This window comes from Rattus norvegicus, chromosome 8, assembly GCF_021556685.1.
Source record: "Rattus norvegicus strain SHRSP/BbbUtx chromosome 8, alternate assembly SHRSP_T2T, whole genome shotgun sequence".
Classification (NCBI taxonomy): domain Eukaryota; kingdom Metazoa; phylum Chordata; class Mammalia; order Rodentia; family Muridae; genus Rattus; species Rattus norvegicus.
The window spans coordinates 46,726,852-46,747,564 of NC_141541.1; the positions used below are offsets into that span (position 1 = coordinate 46,726,852).

At 35.0% G+C, this 20,713-nt stretch overlaps 1 protein-coding gene across 2 annotated transcripts; it reads left to right on the top strand.

Annotated features, from left to right (window-relative positions):
- The first annotated feature begins 6,105 nt into the window (after positions 1 to 6,105).
- On the top strand, positions 6,106 to 12,436 carry Or8b56 (olfactory receptor family 8 subfamily B member 56). Of its 2 annotated transcripts, XM_087560887.1 has the most exons (2): positions 6,106 to 6,113; positions 11,500 to 12,436. In XM_087560887.1, the coding sequence occupies exons 1-2, from the start codon at positions 6,106 to 6,108 to the stop codon at positions 12,434 to 12,436; spliced, it is 945 nt and encodes a 314-aa protein (XP_087417013.1). The 2 variants fall into 2 exon arrangements, with proteins under 2 accessions (XP_087417013.1, NP_001000457.1); NM_001000457.1 differs by lacking the exon at positions 6,106 to 6,113 and having other exon boundaries at positions 11,483 to 12,436.
- Positions 12,437 to 20,713: the final 8,277 nt, after the last annotated feature.

Sequence of the window (20,713 nt, forward strand, 5' to 3'; positions counted from 1 at the left end):
GTTGGGGATAATATTAGTTACTAAAGAGAATACTGGCTTCTCTTGAAATATGAAAACAAAGGAAGGATCCAATACCCAGCACTGACTGTGGAGTTGACCTGGTCTGAAACTTTGGAAAAGTAAGAATATCATACTATTTCACAGAGTTATTAGAAAAATAAGTTAATACTAGGTAATATTGAATTGATATAATTATTACTTCTCTCTTTTATCTTTTCAACTTTCTTTTCTTTTTATATTCCTGCCTCAGCCTCCTGACTGAAGGGATTACAGTAATAAAAGAACATATCTGGCTGTTTTTTTTGTGATTATATCTTATGTTTGTGTTTTATGAGCAATTACAACATCTTTTACAGCATAATGACCAGTTAATTGTATGTTAACATATTATCATCAGAATCCCTTCTGAGAGAAATAATTTTATATCAGCTCAAACCTATAAGTTTCAGTTTCATTGCTGCAAAGCTGAATTCTCTCTAGGCATCTGAACTCAACACATGGAAAATAATCTTTAAAATTTGTATAATTGAGTAAACATTCACTATTATTATTTTCATATTTGTAAAAAGTCTTGTACATTATAGCATATATTAAGAGTAAATAAAATGATGTTTTAAAATTCAAATAAGTTAATGATTATAATACTAACTTCACAGAATCAATCATTTCCATTCATAATATAAAATATAAAATGTCTGAATAAATTTCAGGTATTTATTACATTAAAATATTTTATTTCATAAACTAATATTATAAACTACACCATATAGTTTATAATTATATAAACTACAGTTAATTAACTCTGCTTTTCCATTTCTTCAACTCATCCCAGATTCTCCCTAAGTACTTACCTACCTTCAAACCTTAAGTTTATTTCTCTGTCTCAACACAAAAAAGTCAAAACAAAAACAACAACAAAAAATTAAAATGCCAGAGCAAAACAAAACAAAAAGTTTATTTGTTATGTATGTAGCATGTATCTACGAAACCTAGAACCCCAAACCACCCACAAAACTTTCAACTAAGATTGTATCCTGCATAAAAGATGGAGAAGAGATAGAGGGAATGGCCAATTGACTGGCCCAACACCAATCCCTAACACTATTAATGATCCTTTATTATGCTTGCAGGCAGAAACCTAGCATAACAGTCTTCTGAGAGGCTCCATCCAACAGCTGATAGAAAGAGATGGAAAGATCCACAGGCTCAGGTAGTCTTGAAGAGTTGAGAGAATGATTGTGGGACCTGAAGGGAATAGGAACTCCACAGAAAGACCAACAGGGTCAACTAACCTGGATCCTTGGGGGCACCCAGAGACTGAACCACCAACCAAAAAGCAAGCATGGGCTGGATCTAGGTCCCACCAAAATATGTAGCAGATGTGTAGCTTGGTCTTCATGAGGGTCACCGAATAGCTGAGGTTGCAGCTACCCATTTCTCTGTTGCCTGCCCATGGATCCCACTCCTTTAACTGGGTTGCCTTGTCTGGTCTTAATGGGAGAAAAGGTGACAAGTCTGCAATGACTTGATTAGAAGGGTTGGGAGGATTGGAGTGAGCAGTGGTGTGAAGATGGAAGGCCAGGAGCAGTGGTAGTGCTGCAATTGGGATATCAAGTGAATAAAGGAGAGGGTAGGGAGAGAGGGAGGAGGGGAGGGGGGAGAGAAGAGAAGAGAAGAGAAGAGAAGAGAAGAGAAGAGAAGAGAAGAGAAGAGAAGAGAAGAGAAAACACAAGTAGGTTGATTGCATATTTTGACTAAAGTGAAAAATTCTATACATATCATGGAGAGTATAGTGTCCTTTTAAAACAAAGATTTCTTACCCTTTGAGTATGTACTCAGCACATGGACACAATTATCTTACATAATAATTTTATTTTTCCGTTTTCATTGAATTGGTTTTCATACATTATATTCTAATCATGGGTTTCATGTTCTTAAATTGTTCCAGATTATTCCTACTTCCCCACCTACCCAACTCCATACCCTTTTCTGTCTCTTATTAAGAAAAAATATCAAAATCAAAAAAAATTAAAAATATAAATGAAGTAAGATGAAACAGTAATCACCCCCTACAAACACACCAAAGTACCTAAACAAAGAAAAATGAAAGAAAAACTACAAAAATACCACTAAGTTTGTTTAGTGTTGGCTTACTATTCTTAGGAATGATGGAATTTCTTATTTTATTTTATAATGTCTCTTTAAACATAGAATCCCACAGATATAAGGATTCCTTTCTTTCTAACTTCCTCCCAAACACTCATTTTATTTCCTTTTTTTGGTAATTGTTATTTTAACAGTTATAATTTGGTAGATATTGTTGGTTCTATATTGAGTTTCTTTAGGATTTAGACTGCTAAACTTTTATCATATGTGCATGGCAATGTAAATTCTTAGCATAGTTTGGATACTGAAACTTTTTGGTGTGTTGTCTGTATGTATTTCCTTAATATTTGCAGACTATCTAGTTATTCTGCTGAATTATTCTTTTCTGTGAAGAGATTTTAAGTTTGGTGCGATTGCATAGGGTACATTATTGGTATTGTTGCTTGTGCCTTTAAGATCATACGTTTAAAAGTTCAGAAAAATGTCACAAACCATATTCTGATAAAATGAGCCAACAAGTGTACTTACTGATAAGTACCTAATAAAATGAAATTAAGTGCTTTCACCAAACTTGCACTCTGATGTGTAAAGGTGTTTATCAAGAAGTAGAGAATATGGGAGTGTGGAAACATATCTTTCAGTATATGAAGGAATAAATAATCCTTGACACACTGATACAAATTTTTTTCTTTAATTAGAATGGAAATGTGTCAAATCACAGAAACATACAGAGGAGACTCAATGGAAAAATGTCAATTTGAAAATTGTTCAAATATATTGTATGATTGTAAATATATAACCTCCAGAAACAGTGAACTATGGTGCTTAAAATTATTCATGGTTACTGGGGTTTGAAGGTAGAAAATAATAAATGATATGCAAGAGATTCTTTTAGGGGGAAAACTATTTGTGTTGGATACTTATCAAACCCTAAAAAAATAATAGCACCTACGTATTCACAATGTATTCATGGGTTTGGGTGAAAATTGGTGTATCAAACTTGGTCTGTCTCTTATAAGATGTGCTCCATTCTGGTGTGGCTAGTTGATACGAATGCAATATGAGGTAAGTGAGGGGTAACAGGTTTATACTCTTCTTTCTTCTCATCTTTACAGTGAAAACAAAAAATATTGTAAAATAATGTTTACTTTTAAAAAATGTATACCATGTATGGTACCACATGCTCGATGTCCTATATCCTGTTGTATACAGACATAAAGAGCGAAAAGACTAGAACAGCATGAGCTATATATCCAGACACTGACTAAATAAACACATGCTTATGTAAATACAAAGCACAGAGAAGATAGGTCAAAAAAAAAAACAGCAAATGCTATCTATCTAAGGGGCAAAGAGCTAAACCAGTTTTCTGAGTGGCTACAGTTGGAAGTGCTCATGTGTGGAGAAGATTGGAAAGGTTAAACGCTGAAGCTAAATAGCCTCTGCCTTTATGAGGTGAGAGAGAGGACTGTTGTGTGCTTTTCCTTGAAACAAAGTAAAAACAAAACACGTATTCATCAAAATGTGACCCTGACAAAAGCCTAGAAACGTCATTCTCCTCATGACCAGCATGATGAAACAGTAGATTACTTATACTTACAAGAGCAAGTATTTTAAAGGCCATGGGTAATTCAAGGGCAGCTGCTTCACTGAAAATCTCACTCCAGAATGAGAAATGACTCACCAAAACTATTGCTCTGAATCTTCATGAAAAACTCCCCTGAGAAGAGTCCCCCCTACCCAGAAATTAGTTGCTACTTATAAAACCTCAAGGAAAGCCTGGTGAGTCTTATAATTTTCTTGAATATTCTGAGATTTGCAGCTTCAACTTACTGTGTTTTTCTGTTTTCTCCAAGAGGATGTACCTTAGCACACAAAAGTCATTTACATTATTTACACACTGTGAATGCAGAAAGAATGAGAGCCAGAAGAATAGATCATTCCAGAAAAAAAAGGAAACATATTAGGCAGGTAGACTTGGTTACTCATTATGCCCCTGAAGGATTTTATTACACCATTTTTAGTGCAAAATTCTGTAGCAAAGTAGCTTTATTCCATAATCTTAATACCAAATTATCATTATTCTTTTATACATATGAACCTTTTGCTCTTTCTGATGTATTAACAAATCATGTACCAGACCTACAACGTGATAAACACTGAACGTTCTTTTTGGAAAGAGGGGGGAGAGGGAGGAAGGGACAGAGGGAGGGAGGGAGAATTTTGAGAGATTCCTGGATATACAACATGCAACGTTACACTCATAGGGATTTAGATACAAAACAACTACTGAAATATTTACTCCACTCTAGTCTGTATAGCTCCTGAATAAAAGACAGAAACCTAAAACTTTTATTAACAAGCTGTATGCCTAGACTGGGAAGGTTCTGACCTATTCAAACCTCATCCCAGCCATAGGACATGTGTTACTTGATTTAGAGACTCCACAGTCTTGCTAAAGAGTGAGCTTCTCTTGGCCACGTGCTCATGGTCCATGCTGCATCATGGGTGACCTCTCTTCCTCCTTCTCCCTCATGGTCTCTCTTGAAATCCCTCTCTCAATTCTAAGTTTCACTTTTTTTTTCCTCTCTGTCCACTCATAGGGTTCAGCCTTTTATTAACCAATCAGGAACTACTGGGGAGCATTCTTTACATCATATGGATTACCACAGTGCCCCAAGATCACCTTGCAATCTGGACAGAGGAACAGAACTCAGTTTCCAAATACACAGTGTCCAAGATGAAACCCAACACACCACCTCACATATCTGTTATTTAGAAGTATATTCAAACTGGGTCTTCCAAGCAAGTTTGCAAATTGTAAAATTAGACTAAATCAAAAATAGATAAAACAAATGGTGAGTAGAAAGTACTGTAATTTTCACATCATTTGAGCATTAGAATTGTAAGTTTTTAATCTGTCTTTGATGTTTTAGAGAATAAATCCTTTCAGAAGTTTGAGAAACTACCTATCTCCTTATCGTTTTTTACCATTCATATATGAACTCACAAAAACCCCCAAAGGAAACATTAATTTTTAATAAATTCATAAATAATTAATCTCCTTCAGGACAAATAGCAAATTTATCTCCTGGGAATTATTTGTTTATTTCTATTGAGAAATTATGGGTTTTCTTCCTGTTCAATTGAGTAAGGAATTAGGCTTGGGATTTGAGAGATCAACTGAAGCTTTAAGGAACTTCTAATATATAGTTACACAAATGCTGGTTGAGTATTGAGGGGCATACCACTTTTTCTTCTCTTTCTCCATTATGTTTTCAAACTGTTTTTACCCAATGCAAATTTAATAAATAAAATTAATCACCTTTTTCTCTCTTATTCATTAAATCCAATGATATATAAATATGTGTGTATATATACATATATATACATATATATATATACATCCGTATGTGTGTGTGTGTGTATATATATATATATATATATACATATATATATATATATATATATATATATATATATATATATATATCTCCATACACTAGAGGTTCCTGAAATTGTATGAGTGTGACGTTTTACCACAAATTAAAAAAATATTTAGGCTCAAAATTCTAACCATAATTAGTAATCAATCCACCAACCTATAAAAGATACTTCAAAGCAAATTATCAAAATAAATCCCGATTCTTAACTACACTCATGTAGTAAGTCAGAAGAAAAATTGTTCAGGACTTCTTTCTATGTATCACTATGTGACACAGTCTGAGTTATTGAAGCGCTGACACTAGTGTGAGTAAGCTAGTACATTTCCTTGACCTTCAGTACCTGCAGGTAATTACTGGTAAATCTGTTCAAAGTTCTGCTGGCCAAAGTGTTTGCTTCTGTCTGTGCTTAGAAAACAGAAGTGTTCTAAGATTCAACTTTCTTTTTTTTTACAGTTTTGTTTTAGAAACAACCGTACCCAATAATTGTGTTGAAACTACACACATTAGATGTTAATTCATTGCAATTCTCCCTTATAATTATGACTAACATCTTATGATTATGTATTATTTTACCATTTATTATTAAAAACACCACTGTTTGTTTCCAAGAAAAGTCCCTGTTTGTATCTTAAATATGATATCAATTATATGGTCTCTAAAACAGATCTTACACTACTCCAATGGGTCAGATTTTGTATGAAGGAAAGAAATGGGGCTTCCAGGACTAACATGGGCAATGAATGGAGTAGATTAAATACTTGTATTCATGTCACTGTCTTTAAATATAGGTCTTATCTAAACTCATTCCTGTCATTTGACTTTTTTCCCTGCAATGGCCTCATTCACATCACTCACCTTGAGGAATAACTTCTGTTAGAGGAAATCTCACTGATCATATCAGTAGATGTGTCTACTTCAATTCAGGATGTAGGTGGATATTGTTTAAAAGCAAGTTTACATGGAGATACAGGGAGAAAGATCCAAATATATTATTGGAAAATAGAGAAGGTTTCTTGAAGAAGTAATATGTGCAGTGACCCACATGAAGCAGAAGCTTATCTAATTATGAAGATGGTTGATTAAGAAGATGAAAATTATTTATTTGTTTCTTTATGTGTCTATCCATGCATGCCAAAAGATAATTTACTTAAATTAAGTTCACTGTTTTAAATATTAATATTAGCAAATTCATTAATGTATCCTCATAATGTTGTTTCTGCAGGTACCTTAATATTTTTTTCAATACCATGTCATTTCTTCTATGTTCTGAAATCTTTAAATATGATGGTTTTATTTTCTTAATTCTTGTTTCCATATGAAATTTTCTTTTCTTCCTTCTCTTTCTGTTTGTTTGTTTGTTTTTAGTAATCCTGAGCATAGTCTCCCCTCCATCTACTCCTGTTAGGACTTTCCTGCCTCCCTTCTATTCCTTATCCACTCCTCATTTGTTTCCCTTCAAAAAAGAACAGGTCTCCCAGGGACATAAACTGAAAAGGGCATAATGAGATACAATAAGACTAATATAAACCTTCATGAAAAGACTGGGCAAGGCAATCCAATAGGAGGAATTTTTAATTAATCATTTTATTTATTGCATTCCAAATGTTGCTCCCCCTCCCAGTCACGTTTCCTATAGCTTCATACCCTCTGCCCTCCCCTTTGCCTCTGAGAGGATGTTCCTGCAACACTGCCTCTCAAGGAGCAACCTCTTTCCCTGGGCATCAAGTCTCTATAGGATAGGAGTTTTCCCACTGAGACCAGAGAAGGCAGTTCTCTGTTGAATTCTTTCTTTAAGAATATCAATCAACCAATTCTACCAGAGCTCCCAGGGACTAAAACACCAACCAATGAGTTCACATAGAGGGACCCATGACTTCCGCTGTATATGTAGCAGACCATGGAATTGTCTGGCATCAATAGGAGGAGAAGACCTTGTTCCTGTGAAGGCTCATTTCCCCACCTTGGGGGAATGCCAAGGTAATAAGGTGTAATTGGTGGGTGGGAATGGGAGCATCTTCATAGAAGCACGGGCCGGAGTATGGAAGAGGGGGGAATGGGGGTAACATTTAAAATGTAAATACATAAAAGTCCAAAAAAATTAAATTAAAAAAAGAAAAAAAGTACAAGAAGCACACACACAAACACACATTCACAATCCAAAAAACTGAACCATAAAGATCACACAATTTTTAAACCATACTATATAAGTAAGGTTTAAAGGATTCTCAAAAAGGGTTATATGAGGCAAAACAACCTCTGAGCTCATGTGATGTTGCTCACTTACACCACAGGGCACCTTAATTGTGATTTATATACTCAGTGAATGCAATTGGAGAAGAAGTAAGGTATTAAGAATAGATGAATTCTTGGTTTGGGATGGGTAATTTTACCATCTACTTGGCCTTTAGAGTGTATTTTAATGCAAAGTTGGTTTAATCATGACTTTTCTTGACTTAATGTCTTTTAAAGAGTCTCTCGCAGCACCTAGGCTGAAATTTGAAAGTAAGAATATATTCTGGAAATATTTTCTAAAAGTTGCATGATTGTCAGCTATTTCACATGTGTTCTAGAAACTCAGTTAAAATGACTTGGCTGTTTCCCCCTACAACATTTTATATTGGTGCATTTCATTTTTATATTTCATGAACTTTATTGCTATTTTTTTCTTACTTTTCAAGTTTTATGACCTGAAGTTTAATAAAGATTTGGCAAGTCTTACTGAGACTGATATGCAATTTTGCATTCACTCCAGTATACAAACTGACAAAACAGCTTAAAGAATTTTATACTCATCCATTAGGCAAGTACATTGAAAACAACATCTCTAAAATTGTTCAAATGCAACTATTATTATTCCACAGCTCTATTCCTGGAAATGCATTAAAAATTAAATAAAGTCAGAAAGCATCTAGATCTAGAAAAATGTATTCACATTCTCAGGTTAAAAAAGGCATTCTTCACAATAGCCAAGAATTCAAAGAACCAAATGTTCAATAGTAAAACAATGAACCAAATAAGACATAGACATTCAATGGACTGTGATATAGAAATAAAAAGGAAGAAATCCTATTTGTGATGGATATTGTCCTAGAAAACATTACTGTATGTCAAAATAGTCATTTTAAGAATAACTACAGTATGGTTTCTTTTCTATAGGCATCTGAGGCAGCTGACCACAAGAGGAAGACAATAGAATAGTGAGTGGCAAACAGAGGGGAAGCAAAGGGATGAGGAAAGTGTTCAATGAGTATAAAGTTAGTCATAAACCAGTGGCTTCTAAGTGTCAACTGTGTAACATAGTACTATTAGTTGACATTATGATAATATTCATTTAAAAGTTTTATAAGAAGGATCTGATGTTCTATATTCTTACTAGTACCATAATACTAGGCAAAATAAATGAAACATTTTGGGAGGTGATGAGTTATTACCTTGATTGTGGTGATGACATAATGTATACAAACATCCTAACTCGTGAGATTATATACATAAATTTCATATAATTTTCATACTGATATTTTAATAAATCTTAATAAAATATGTAAATTAAATGTAGAGTTCTACCAAGAATTTTGCAAGAGAACATAAAATATTGCTTCCTTTCTACTTTAAGGTAAATTTATTGTAAATCCTACTATTTAATCAGATTCTAGAGCTATTGTGTTCATTAATAGAACTTGAGTTGATGAGGAAATGTGAAATGTAGATAAATTCAAACTGAAATGCTCTATAATTGTAAAAACGACTGCAGATATTTCAGGGAATATGAGAAAAAAGTGAAAAATTGTGTCTATATTTCTATTGTGTAGCCAATGGGACAATATTCTGTATAGAGCAGTTTAGTACAACTGCCCATACTTAAGATTCTTATTCTGTTGCTTTATATCTATTCAGCGTTGTTCAAGTAGATGTTCATGCTTCATGTTTATTGTTCAGTGCTGTTTTCGGCAAAACTTAAATGGAAAAAACAGCCTTTCTCTATACTTCTACCATCCATACCAAGCTTTATTCCTCTTAAGGTAACCAGTGCAACTGTTTTTATGTTATGAGAAACTCATTGAGATTTACTTGCTTTTAAGTTTTTAAATATTTACTTATTATTTATTTACTTATTATTTATTTATTTATTTATTTATTTAGTGTATAAATACACTGTAGCTGTCTTCAGACACACCAGAAGAGAGCATTGGATTCCATTACAGAGCTGTAAGCCAATGAGAAGTTCTGGAAGAGCAGTCAGTGCTCTTAAACACTAAGTCATCTCTACAAATCTATGATTATTATTTTATACTGCTAAGTTAACCAGAAAGACTTATATATTTGCAAAATACCTTGTGCTTTTCATTCTAGGAAGATTCAGATGCCCTAAAAGTATTTCACGGTTGGTACTTACGTTCAGTTAAGTTTTAATAAAGTTTGATTTCTCAAATGATGTATAAATAAAAGTGTTCTCTAGACACAGGCATTTCATCCCACTGCAAGCAGAAAAAAATCTGAGAAGTGGGATAGTTAACAGCCCACTACCAGGATGGTCTGCATATGGACCATATTTTGGAATTTTGAAATTTTGGGTTTATATGTCTAGTTTCATATAAAATACAGCACATGATCTAATGTCAACTGACTGGCAGTGAGGCCTAAGATCATCTGGAGAATCACTGCAGATGACTTCCTCTGTGTAATTTAGAGAATGAAATAATTAACATGGAGAAGTCATCTGCGAGGAAGCTAGTGTCTCTAGAGATGCTGTGCTCATCACTGTAAGATGTAAACAGGTATTGCTTTCCTGGGAAAATCTGTCTCTGAAAACTGACTATTCATAGGTGTTGCCAAAACACAACATCCCCTGGGTTGAATCCCCAGGATGTTCATCTGATCATAAATGGTAAAGTTCCTCTCGTGTGATTGTAGTGGGCTTCTTGCAGAAGACCAGCATAATGCACACTTTACTTTCATCTCTGGAGGAGTCTCAGGACCACTCATGGGTACATGCTGTACATCCTGATACACTCAGCACTATAGAAGCCTGAGGAGTCTATGTCAGCATTCTTCCCTTCTCAAGTTTCGGAATTATTTTTATGCAAACCATTTATAAGTCAAATATAATAAGGACTAACAATCTGTTCTCAAAAAAATCTGTGAGTATATTATTTCAAATTTAGGTTTAGAAATGTATTTGGTTAGTTTGCATTCCTTAAGTTGTTTAAAGCTAATTTTATTTATTATTGGGAATTTTCAGAAAGTATTTTTTAGGTTATTATTTTCCCATCCCCCAACTCTTCTAAAACCATCTAACTTTCACATCTATCCAATGTCATCTCTTTTTCTTCTCTCTTAAATGATGAAAAAAGAAAAAGACACTGAAACTCACTGAGGCTGCTTTTTCCAGCTGTTTACAACTAAGAAAGGGCTCCTCACTGGAGTATGGTATATAAGGAGTACAACTTCTTTGAAGAAAATGAAGTTTCCATCTCCTAGCAGCCCCCTTAAGAATTCTTTTATGAATTCTGAATGTGATGGTCCTATTTGCAAGATCTGTTGAGATAGTCAGTCACAGATGCTGTGTCTGGACAATTAGTTCCCATTTCATAAGATGGATTCTCAGTATCTTAAGCTTTCCTATATGAGGGATCTACTCAGTGGGCTTCTAAATAATTTACCATGGGCAAGGTGTATGTTTATGATAATGCATTTTTTAGCCACTTCTGAAATGTGTACAGTTGCCTCTGTAGAAACGGAGAGAATTGTATGTACAAAGCCACTGAGGGTTGAAATAGCAAACAGGCAACCTAGACTAATTGCCCACTGCAAGCAATTTCTTCAAAGTGGATAATTTGCAAACCATCTAAGGGTCTTTGAGGGAACAACAACATCCAGAGCATGGATAGCAAGTTTAATATTGTGCTAATTGTCTTTCTTTACCTCTGTAGATGAATACCAACAGAAGAATGATACATGGAAATTACTCACTGGTGACAGAATTTATCCTGGAGGGCTTAACTAACCGACCAGAACTCCAAATACCTTTATTTTTTCTGTTTCTAGGAATCTATGTGGTTACTATAGTAGCTAATCTGGGCTTAATTACGCTGATTTCACTGAATTCACATCTTCACACACCCATGTATTATTTCCTCTTTAACCTGTCATTTGTAGATATTTGTTACTCTTCTGTCTTTACCCCCAAAATGCTAATTAATTTTGTGGTAGAGAAGAACACCATCTCCTATACTGGCTGCCTGACTCAACTCTACTTCTTCTGTTTTTTTGTCATTACGGAATGCTATATACTGACTGCAATGGCATATGACCGTTATGTGGCTATTTGCAAGCCACTGTTATATAATGTTATATTATCTCCCCGGATATGTGCTGTGTTTGTGTTTGGGGCATATGTGATGGGTTGTTGGGGTTCCTTGGCCCATACTCTTTGCATGGCAAGACTGACCTTCTGTGATGCAAACCTTGTCAATCATTATCTGTGTGACATTCTCCCTGTGCTCCAGCTTTCCTGCACCAGCACTTACAACAACGAAGTTGTGGTCTTTGTTCTAGTTGGCATGAACATTGTTGTGTCAACCAGTACCACGTTTGTCTCCTATGGTTTTATCATTGCCAATATCTTACGTATCAGCTCCACACAGGGTAGAGCTAAAGCTTTCAACACTTGTAGTTCCCATATAATGACTGTTTCACTCTTCTTTGGAGCAGCAGCATTTATGTACATGCAACCTTCTGATGTAGAGTCTATGGACAAGGGGAAAGTAGCCTCAGTATTTTACACAAATGTTGGTCCCATGCTGAACCCCTTGATCTACAGCTTAAGGAATAAAGATGTCAAACTTGCTCTAAAGAAAACTCTGAAAAGAAATCTATTTTCCTGAGCAGAAATAGGGAAATATTAGAAGTAAATTATTCTCTTGATTATTTTGAGATATTTATCTTAATTAGATAAGTATGACTACATAAATAAAATATTGGTCATCTCCAGTAATTTAGAACCATATTTGCTTTACTCATAGCTTTTCTTCATTGTCATTGTTCTTTTTCTTGTGTCTTTCCGTAGATAATTATATACTTGAGACATTAAGAAACATGGCAAAAGTATTATGCTTTAACTTTTCCTATATGGAAATATGGTTATCGCATAGACAAATACTGTTGATTAGATAAGCAACTAACCACATAACATCACCCACCCCCATTTACACTGTGAGACAGGAGGTTGATTACGCTTGTGGATCCTGATATGCTGTGTGGTTTTGGTGTCCCATTGGAATTCAATGACACAGTCAGAGTCAGGATTTTTTTTTGTTTGTTTTGTTTTTTTTTTTTAACAAAAACAAACCTAGTGAACAAAATTGGTAAGAATTTTTTAAAATGTATTTCAGCTATTCTTTCATACAGCTACACAATCTGTCTTAGTTTCTCCTGTCTTAGGAAATTGTTAAGGACAAACATAAAGCTAATATAAACATATACTGAAAGTAAATACCACAGGGAATTTGGTCTTTCAGCATTTGGTCTCAAAAAGTCTCTGATGCATGAAGATAAATTTTCTTTACTTTTTTTAGTACTTTTTGTTAAAACTATTATTTGATATAGTTGTTGAATAAAAGGCATTTCTGCTTCCTCTAATATATGAGTTTCTTTGTTCTGAATATGGTAACATAAAAATAAACTGCTTAGTTCTTATTTCCTGTGTTGCCTTTGTAAAAGACATCATGACAAATATTGAAAACTTACTTACTATAAAATTTCAGAAATATTTATGTGTTTATAAAATTGCTGTTATGTCTATTCTTGTATATGGTCTTAATGAATGAATTACTTTAATTAAATTTTTTCATAAAGTATAAATCAAGAACAGAGATGTTATTTATGGTTTTAGAGCAAAAACCTTTATAAATCATTTCAAAGTTACTACTGTGACATATCTGTACACATAGATTATGAGAATGAATAAATTATAAAGACAGACAATTCTATTTAGATCTACGTTGTAAGTAAGTGCTATTTTTCCCTTAGAGGTTGGTTTGAAGTAAAAGGTAGCTTTTCAAATATAAAAATGAGATACTATGATTAGTTCATATCATCAAAAATAAGATATACAAAGTTTTAACAGTAAAGATATTATGTGAAGTAAAGTGAAGGTAAAGGTGAATGCTTTATTACATTTTTGGTGATTTTGATAGAAATCTTTCTATCAAAAAAAAAACTATTCTAGAGTAAAGAATAATTGCTAATCCTAAAGTGTGTTACATTCTCCAGATAGGAAAAACAAATTTGAAAACCAAAAATCAAAAGTAACATTTTTATTTTCTATATCTATGACATTAATATTTTACTTTACCAATTCCAATTCCTGCACATGTTCAAAACAAATAAACTCCTAATATTCCTGTGGAGAATAATTGCCAGGATATAATAACAAACACATTGAAACCGTGGTTAGGGTGAAGATATGTTGAAAGTGGTACTGTGAGGAATCCTGTGAGGAATCAGTAGGTCTAAATGTCCTCCTGATGAACTAATTCCTTCTAGCCCTCTGAAGTGAGGCTTCTGAAATCTGACTCCCATTGTGTCCTTGTTTGCCTCTTCCACTCTTTGCAAAATCTTCTTTCCTTCATCGCAGATAATAAACTTAAGCTTCATGAAAAATCCCCAAATTCACTGGAAGAAATTTTTACATAAACCCAAATGCAGAAGCTTGACATAGAAATCAGTATATATTATATATTGATTATTTGCTTACTTACATATGGATCACAGTTTCCCTTCCCTTCTCTCCCCTCAGTACTTCCCTCACTCCTCCCCTTCCCTAACCTCCTCCCTTCAGAAAAGAACAGGTATTCCAGGGATTTAAACTGAAAAGAGCATAATGAGATACAATAAGACTAATATAAACCCTCATATAAAGGCTGGGCAAGGCAATCCAATAGGAGGAATTTTTTTAAGTAATTATTTTATTTATTACATTACAAATATTGCTCACCTTCCCAGTCACCCTTCCCATAGCTCTTCACACTCTCCTTCCTCCCTTTCCCTCTGGGGTCCTGAGTGTGCTCCTGCAACACTGCCTCCCAAGGGGCATCCCCTTTCCCAGGGCATCAAGTCTCTGGAGGATTAGCTATATCCTCCCCAATTGCTTTCTGACAAGGCAGTCCTCTGTTGAGTTCTTGCTTTAAGAATATCTGTCCATGTCTGATGAATTCTGCACTAAACCCATCTGGTCCTGTGCTTTTTTTTTGGTTGGGAGAAGTTTAATGACTGCTTCTATTTATTTAGGGATATGGGACAGTTTAGCAGGTTTATCTGATCCTGATTTAACTTTGGTACCTGGAATCTGTCTAGAAAATTGTCCATTACCTCCAGATTTTCCTGTTTTGTTGAGTAGAGGCTTTTGTAGTAGGATCTGATAATTTTTGAATTTTCTCAGTTTCTATTGTTATGTCTCCCTTTTCATTTCTGATTTTGTTAATTTGGATACTTTCTATCTGCCTTCTGGTTATCCTTGCTTAGGGGCTAAGGGTTTATTTCTATTTTTATTTTTTTGATTTTCTCAAAGAAGCAGCTCTTGGTTTTGTTGATTCTTTGTACAGTATGTTTGTTTGTTTTTTTAGTTTGTTTCTACTTGGTTGAGTTTGATTATTTCCTGCCCTATATTATATTATCTTTTTTTTTTTTTTTGGTACAGAGCTTTCAGGTATGCTGTCAAGATGCAGAATTCTATCAGACCTTCGAAGAAAACCTAATACCAATATTCTTCAAACTGTTCCAGAAAATGGAAACAGAAGGAAAACTAATTCATCCTTTGAAGCCACAGTTATGCTTTTTCCAAAACCACACAAAGAACAAAGAAAGAGAACTTCAGACCAACTTCCTTCATGAGTAACGATGAAAAGAATACTCAATATAATTCTCACAAAGCAAATCCAAGGACATATCAAAAATCATTCACCATGATCAAAGGAGCTTCATCTTAGAGATACAGAGATAGTCCAAAATATAGAAATCCATCAACGTGATTCACTGTATTAACAGATTCGAGGAAAAAAATGAAATGATCATTTCACTAGATGCTGAGAAAGCATTTGAGAATATTCAACACTGCTTTGTGATAAAAGTCTTGGAAAGGGATTCAATGCTCATAACTCAAGATAGTAAAAGCAATATACATAAAACCAATAGCCAACATCAAACCTAGTGGAGAGAATCTTAAAGCAATCCCACTAAAATCAGGGACTTGATAAGGCTGCCCACTCTTTCCCTACCTATCCAATATAGTAGTAGAAGTCCTAGCCCAAACAATTAGACAATAGAAAGAGGTAAAGGAGATACCAATTGAAAAGAATGGAGTCAAAATATCACTATTTGCAGATGATAAAATAGTATAAATTTCCCCAAAATTCCACCAAAGAACTCCTAAACCTGATAAACTTCAGAAAAGTGGCTGGATATAAAATTAACACAAACAAATAAATAGCCTACCTTTACTCAAAGGATTAACAGGCTGAGAAAGAAATTATGGAAATGACACCCTTCACAATACTCACAAATAATATAAAGCACCTTGTTATGACCCTAACCAAGCAAGTGAAAGATCTGTATGACAAGAACTTCAAGTCTCTGAAGAAAGAAATTGACGAAGATCTCAGAAGATGCTCGTGGATTGGCACAATTATTATAGTAAAAATGGCCATTTTGCCAAAAGCAATCCACAGATTCAGTACAATTCCTATCAAAATTCCAACTTAATTCTGAATAGAATTAGAAAGAACAAATTTGCAAATTCATTTGGAAAAGCAAAAAACCCAGGATAGTGAAAACTATTCTCATCAATAAAAGAACTTTTGGGAGAATCACCATCCCTGACCTTAAACTGTATTACAGAGCAATCATGATTTCAAAAACTGCATGGTACTGGTACAAAGATAGGCAGGTAGAACAATGTACTAGAATTGAAGACACAGAAATGAATTCACACAGGTATGGTCACTTGATCTTTGAGAAAGGAGCTAAAACTATCCAATGGAAAAAGATAGCAATTTCAGCAAATGGTTCTGGCTGATCAGGGGGTCAGCATGTAGAACAATGCAAATTCACCCATTCCTACCTCCTTGTAAAAAGCTCAAGTCCAAGTGAATCAATGACCTCCACATAAAACCAGTTACACTGAAACTAATAAAAGAGAAATTGGGAATGAGCTTTGAACACATAGGTACAGGGGGAAATTTCCTGAACAGAACACCATTGGCTTATGCTCTAAGATCAAGAATCAACAAATGGGACCTCATAAAACTGTAAAGCTTCTGTAAGGCAAAAGCACTGTAAATAGGACAAAACAGCAACCACCAGATTGGGAAAAGGTCTTTATCCATCGTATATCTGATAGAGGGCTAATATCTAATATATACAAAGAACTCAAGGCGTTAGATTCCAGAGAATCAAATAACTCTATGAAAAATGAGATACAGAGCTAAACAAAGAATTCTCAACTGAGTAATATTGAATGGCTAAGAAGCACCTAGAAAATGTTCAACAATCTTAGTCATCAAGGCACTGCAAATCAAAACAACTCTGAGATACCACCTCATGACAGTCAGAATGACTAAGATCAAAACCAAAGGTGACAGAAGATGCTGGTGAGGATGTGGATAAATAGGAAAAGACCTCCATTGATGGGGAAATTGCAAGCTGTTAAACCACTTTGGAAATCACTCTGGTGCTTCCTCAGAAAATTGGATATAGTAGAAAATTGGACATAAGCTGAGGACTCAGCTATACTACCTGGGTATACACCCATAAATGCTCCAATGTATAATAAGAATGTCAACCAACCAAATCTTCCAGAGTTTCCGGGAATTATCACCAAAAAATGAGTACACATGGAGAGACACCTGGCTCTTGCTGCATATGTTGCAGAGGATGGCATTATCTGGCATCAATAGGAGAAGTCCTTGGTCCAGTGGAAGCCCATTTCCTTAGTGTAAAGTTAATGCCAGGGCAATGAGGTAGGAGTGGATGGGTGGGAGTGGGAGGATTTTCATAGAAGTGGGGGTTCAGGGGGGAGAATGAAAGAGGATGGAGAGGGGATAACTTTTGAAATTTAAATACATAAAATATCCAGTAAACTATTTTGCAAAACAATAAAATCTCTTCTGGAGCTGGAGACTTGGATAAATAGCTGAGAAAATTTTTTGTTCTTGTAGAGGACCCTAGTTTGATTTCTACTGTTCAAAATGGCATCAAACAACTCTATGTATCTATAGTCCAAGGGGATATAAAACTCTCTTCTCACCTTCACAGGCAGTAGACACATGCATGCAAAATACTTACACACACACAATAATTGTATAAAGGAAACTTCATATACGTGTTCCTTTCTTCAGAGTGCATTTCAATGGAAAGTTGTTTTAATCATGACTTTCCCTGACTTAACATCCTCTAAAAAATACTCACAGTACCTGGGTGAAATTTTGAAAGTAAGAACCTAATCTCTGGAAATGTATTTTCTAACAGCTGTATAAAATTTTAGTTATTTTACATATATTCTAGAAACTCAGTTAAAATGACTTGACTGTTTTCCCCTAAAACATTTTATATCAGTGTGTTATACCTTTTTATTTCGTGAATTTTATACCTATTTTCTTATTTCTCAAGTTTTATGCCTTAAAATTAATAAAGATTTGACATCTCTTATTGAGACTGATATGCAATTTTGTATTCTCCTCAGTATACAGACCGACAAAACTGCTTAAAGAAATTTCAATTCATATTCTGCTGTTGGGCATGTACTTGAAAACAACATCCCTAAAATTATCCAAGTGCAACTATTATTATTCCACAGCTCCACTCTTGGAAATGCATTAAAAAAAGTCAGAAAGCAGTAGATCTGGAAAATATATTTACATTCTCAGGTTGATAAAAGCACTCTTCACAATAGCTAAGAATTTGAGTATTCAAATGTTCAATAGTAAAACAATGAACCAGGTAAGACATAGACATTCAATGGACTGGGATATAGAAGTAAAAAGGAAGAAATCCTATTCGTGATGGATACTGTCCTAGAAAACATTACTGTGTGTCAAAATAGTCATTTTAAGAATAACTAAAGTATGGTTTCTTTTCCATAGGCATCTAAGATAGCTGAACACAGAAGTAGACAATAGAATAGTGGCAAACAGAGGAGAAGCAAAGGGATGAGGAAGGTGTTCAATGAGTATAAAGTTAGTCATAAACCAGTGGCTTCTAAGTGTCAACTGTGTAACATAGTACTATTAGTTGACAATATGATAATATTCATTTAAAGGTTATATAAGTCCAAGTGGATCAAGGACCTCCACATCAAACCAGATACACTCAAACTAATAGAAGAAAAACTAGGGCAGCATCTCAAACACATGGGCACTGGAAAAAATTTCCTGAACAAAACACCAATGGCTTATGCTCTAAGATCTAGAATCAACAAATGGGATCTCATAGAACTGCAAAGCTTCTGTAAGGCAAAGGACACTGTGGTTAGGACAAAATGGCAAACAACAGATTGGGAAAAGATCATTACCAATCCTACAACAGATAGAGGCCTTATATCCAAAATATACAAAGAACTCAAGAAGTTAGACTGCAGGGAGACAAATAATCCTATTAAAAATGGGGTTCAGAGCTAAACAAAGAATTCACAGCTGAAGAATGCCGAATGGTTGAGAAACACCTAAAGAGATGTTCAACATCTTTAGTCATAAGGGAAATGCAAATCAAAACAACCCTGAGATTTCACCTCACACCAGTGAGAATGGCTAAGATCAAAAACTCAGGTGACAGCAAATGCTGGCGAGGATGTGGAGAAAGAGGAACACTCCTCCATTGTTGGTGGGATTGCAGACTGGTACAACCATTCTGGAAATCAGTCTGGAGGTTCCTCAGAAAATTGGACATTTAACTGCCTGAGGATCCAGCTATACCTCTCTTGGGCATATACCCAAAAGATGCCCCAGCATATAAAAAAGACACATGCTCCACTATGTTCATAGCAGCCTTATTTATAATAGCCAGAAGCTGGAAAGAACCCAGATGCCCTTCAACAGAGGAATGGATACAGAAAATGTGGTACATCTACACAATGGAATATTACTCAGCTATCAAAAACAATGCCTTTATGAAATTCATAGGCAAATGGTTGGAACTGGAAAATATCATCCTGAGTGAGCTAACCCAATCACAGAAAAACACACATGGTATGCACTCATTGATAAGTGGCTATTAGCCCAAATGCTTGAATTACCCTAGATGCATAGAACACATGAAACTCAAGACGGATGATCAAAATGTGAACGCTTCTCCCCTTCTTTAAAAGGGGAACAAGAATACCCTTGGCAGGGAATAGACAGGTAAAGATTAAATAGAGACAGAAGGAACAACCATTCAGAGCCTGCCCCACATGTGGCCCATACATATACAGCCACCCAATTAGACAAGATGGATGAAGCAAAGAAGTGCAGGCCGACAGGAGCTGGATGTAGATCTCTCCTGAGAGACACAGCCGGAATACAGCAAATACAGAGGTGAATGCCAGCAGCAAACCACTGAACTGAGAACAGGACCCCCGTTGAAGGAATCAGAGAAAGAACTGGAAGAGCTTTAAGGGGCTCGAGACCCCATATGAATAACAATGCCAAGCAACCAGAGCTTCCAGGGACTAAGCCACGACCTAAAGACTACACATGGACTGATTCTGGACTCTGACCTCATAGGTAGCATTGAATATACTAGTAAGATCACCAGTGTAAGAGGAAGCCCTGGGTCCTGCTAAGACTGAAACCCCAGTGAACGTGATTGTTGGGGGGAGGGCAGCAATGGGAGGAGGATGGGGAGGGGAACACCCATAAAGAAGGGAAAGGGGAGGGATTAGGGGGATGTTGGCCCGTAAACCGGGAACGGGAATAACACTTGAAATGTAAATAAGAAATACTCCAGTTAATAAAAAAAAAAGAAAAGAAAAAAAGTTATATAAGAAGGATCTGATGTTACATATTCTAACTAATATTATAAAACTAAACAAAATAAATGAAACCTTTTGGGAGGTGATGAGTTATTACCTTGATTGTGGTGATGATATTATGTATACAAACATCCTGACTCGTGAAATTATATGCACAAAT

Bases quoted from the DNA above. Each gene is read 5' to 3' on its own strand.
- Or8b56 (NM_001000457.1), top strand. From the start codon at position 11,483: ATGAATACCAACAGAAGAATGATACATGGAAATTACTCACTGGTGACA.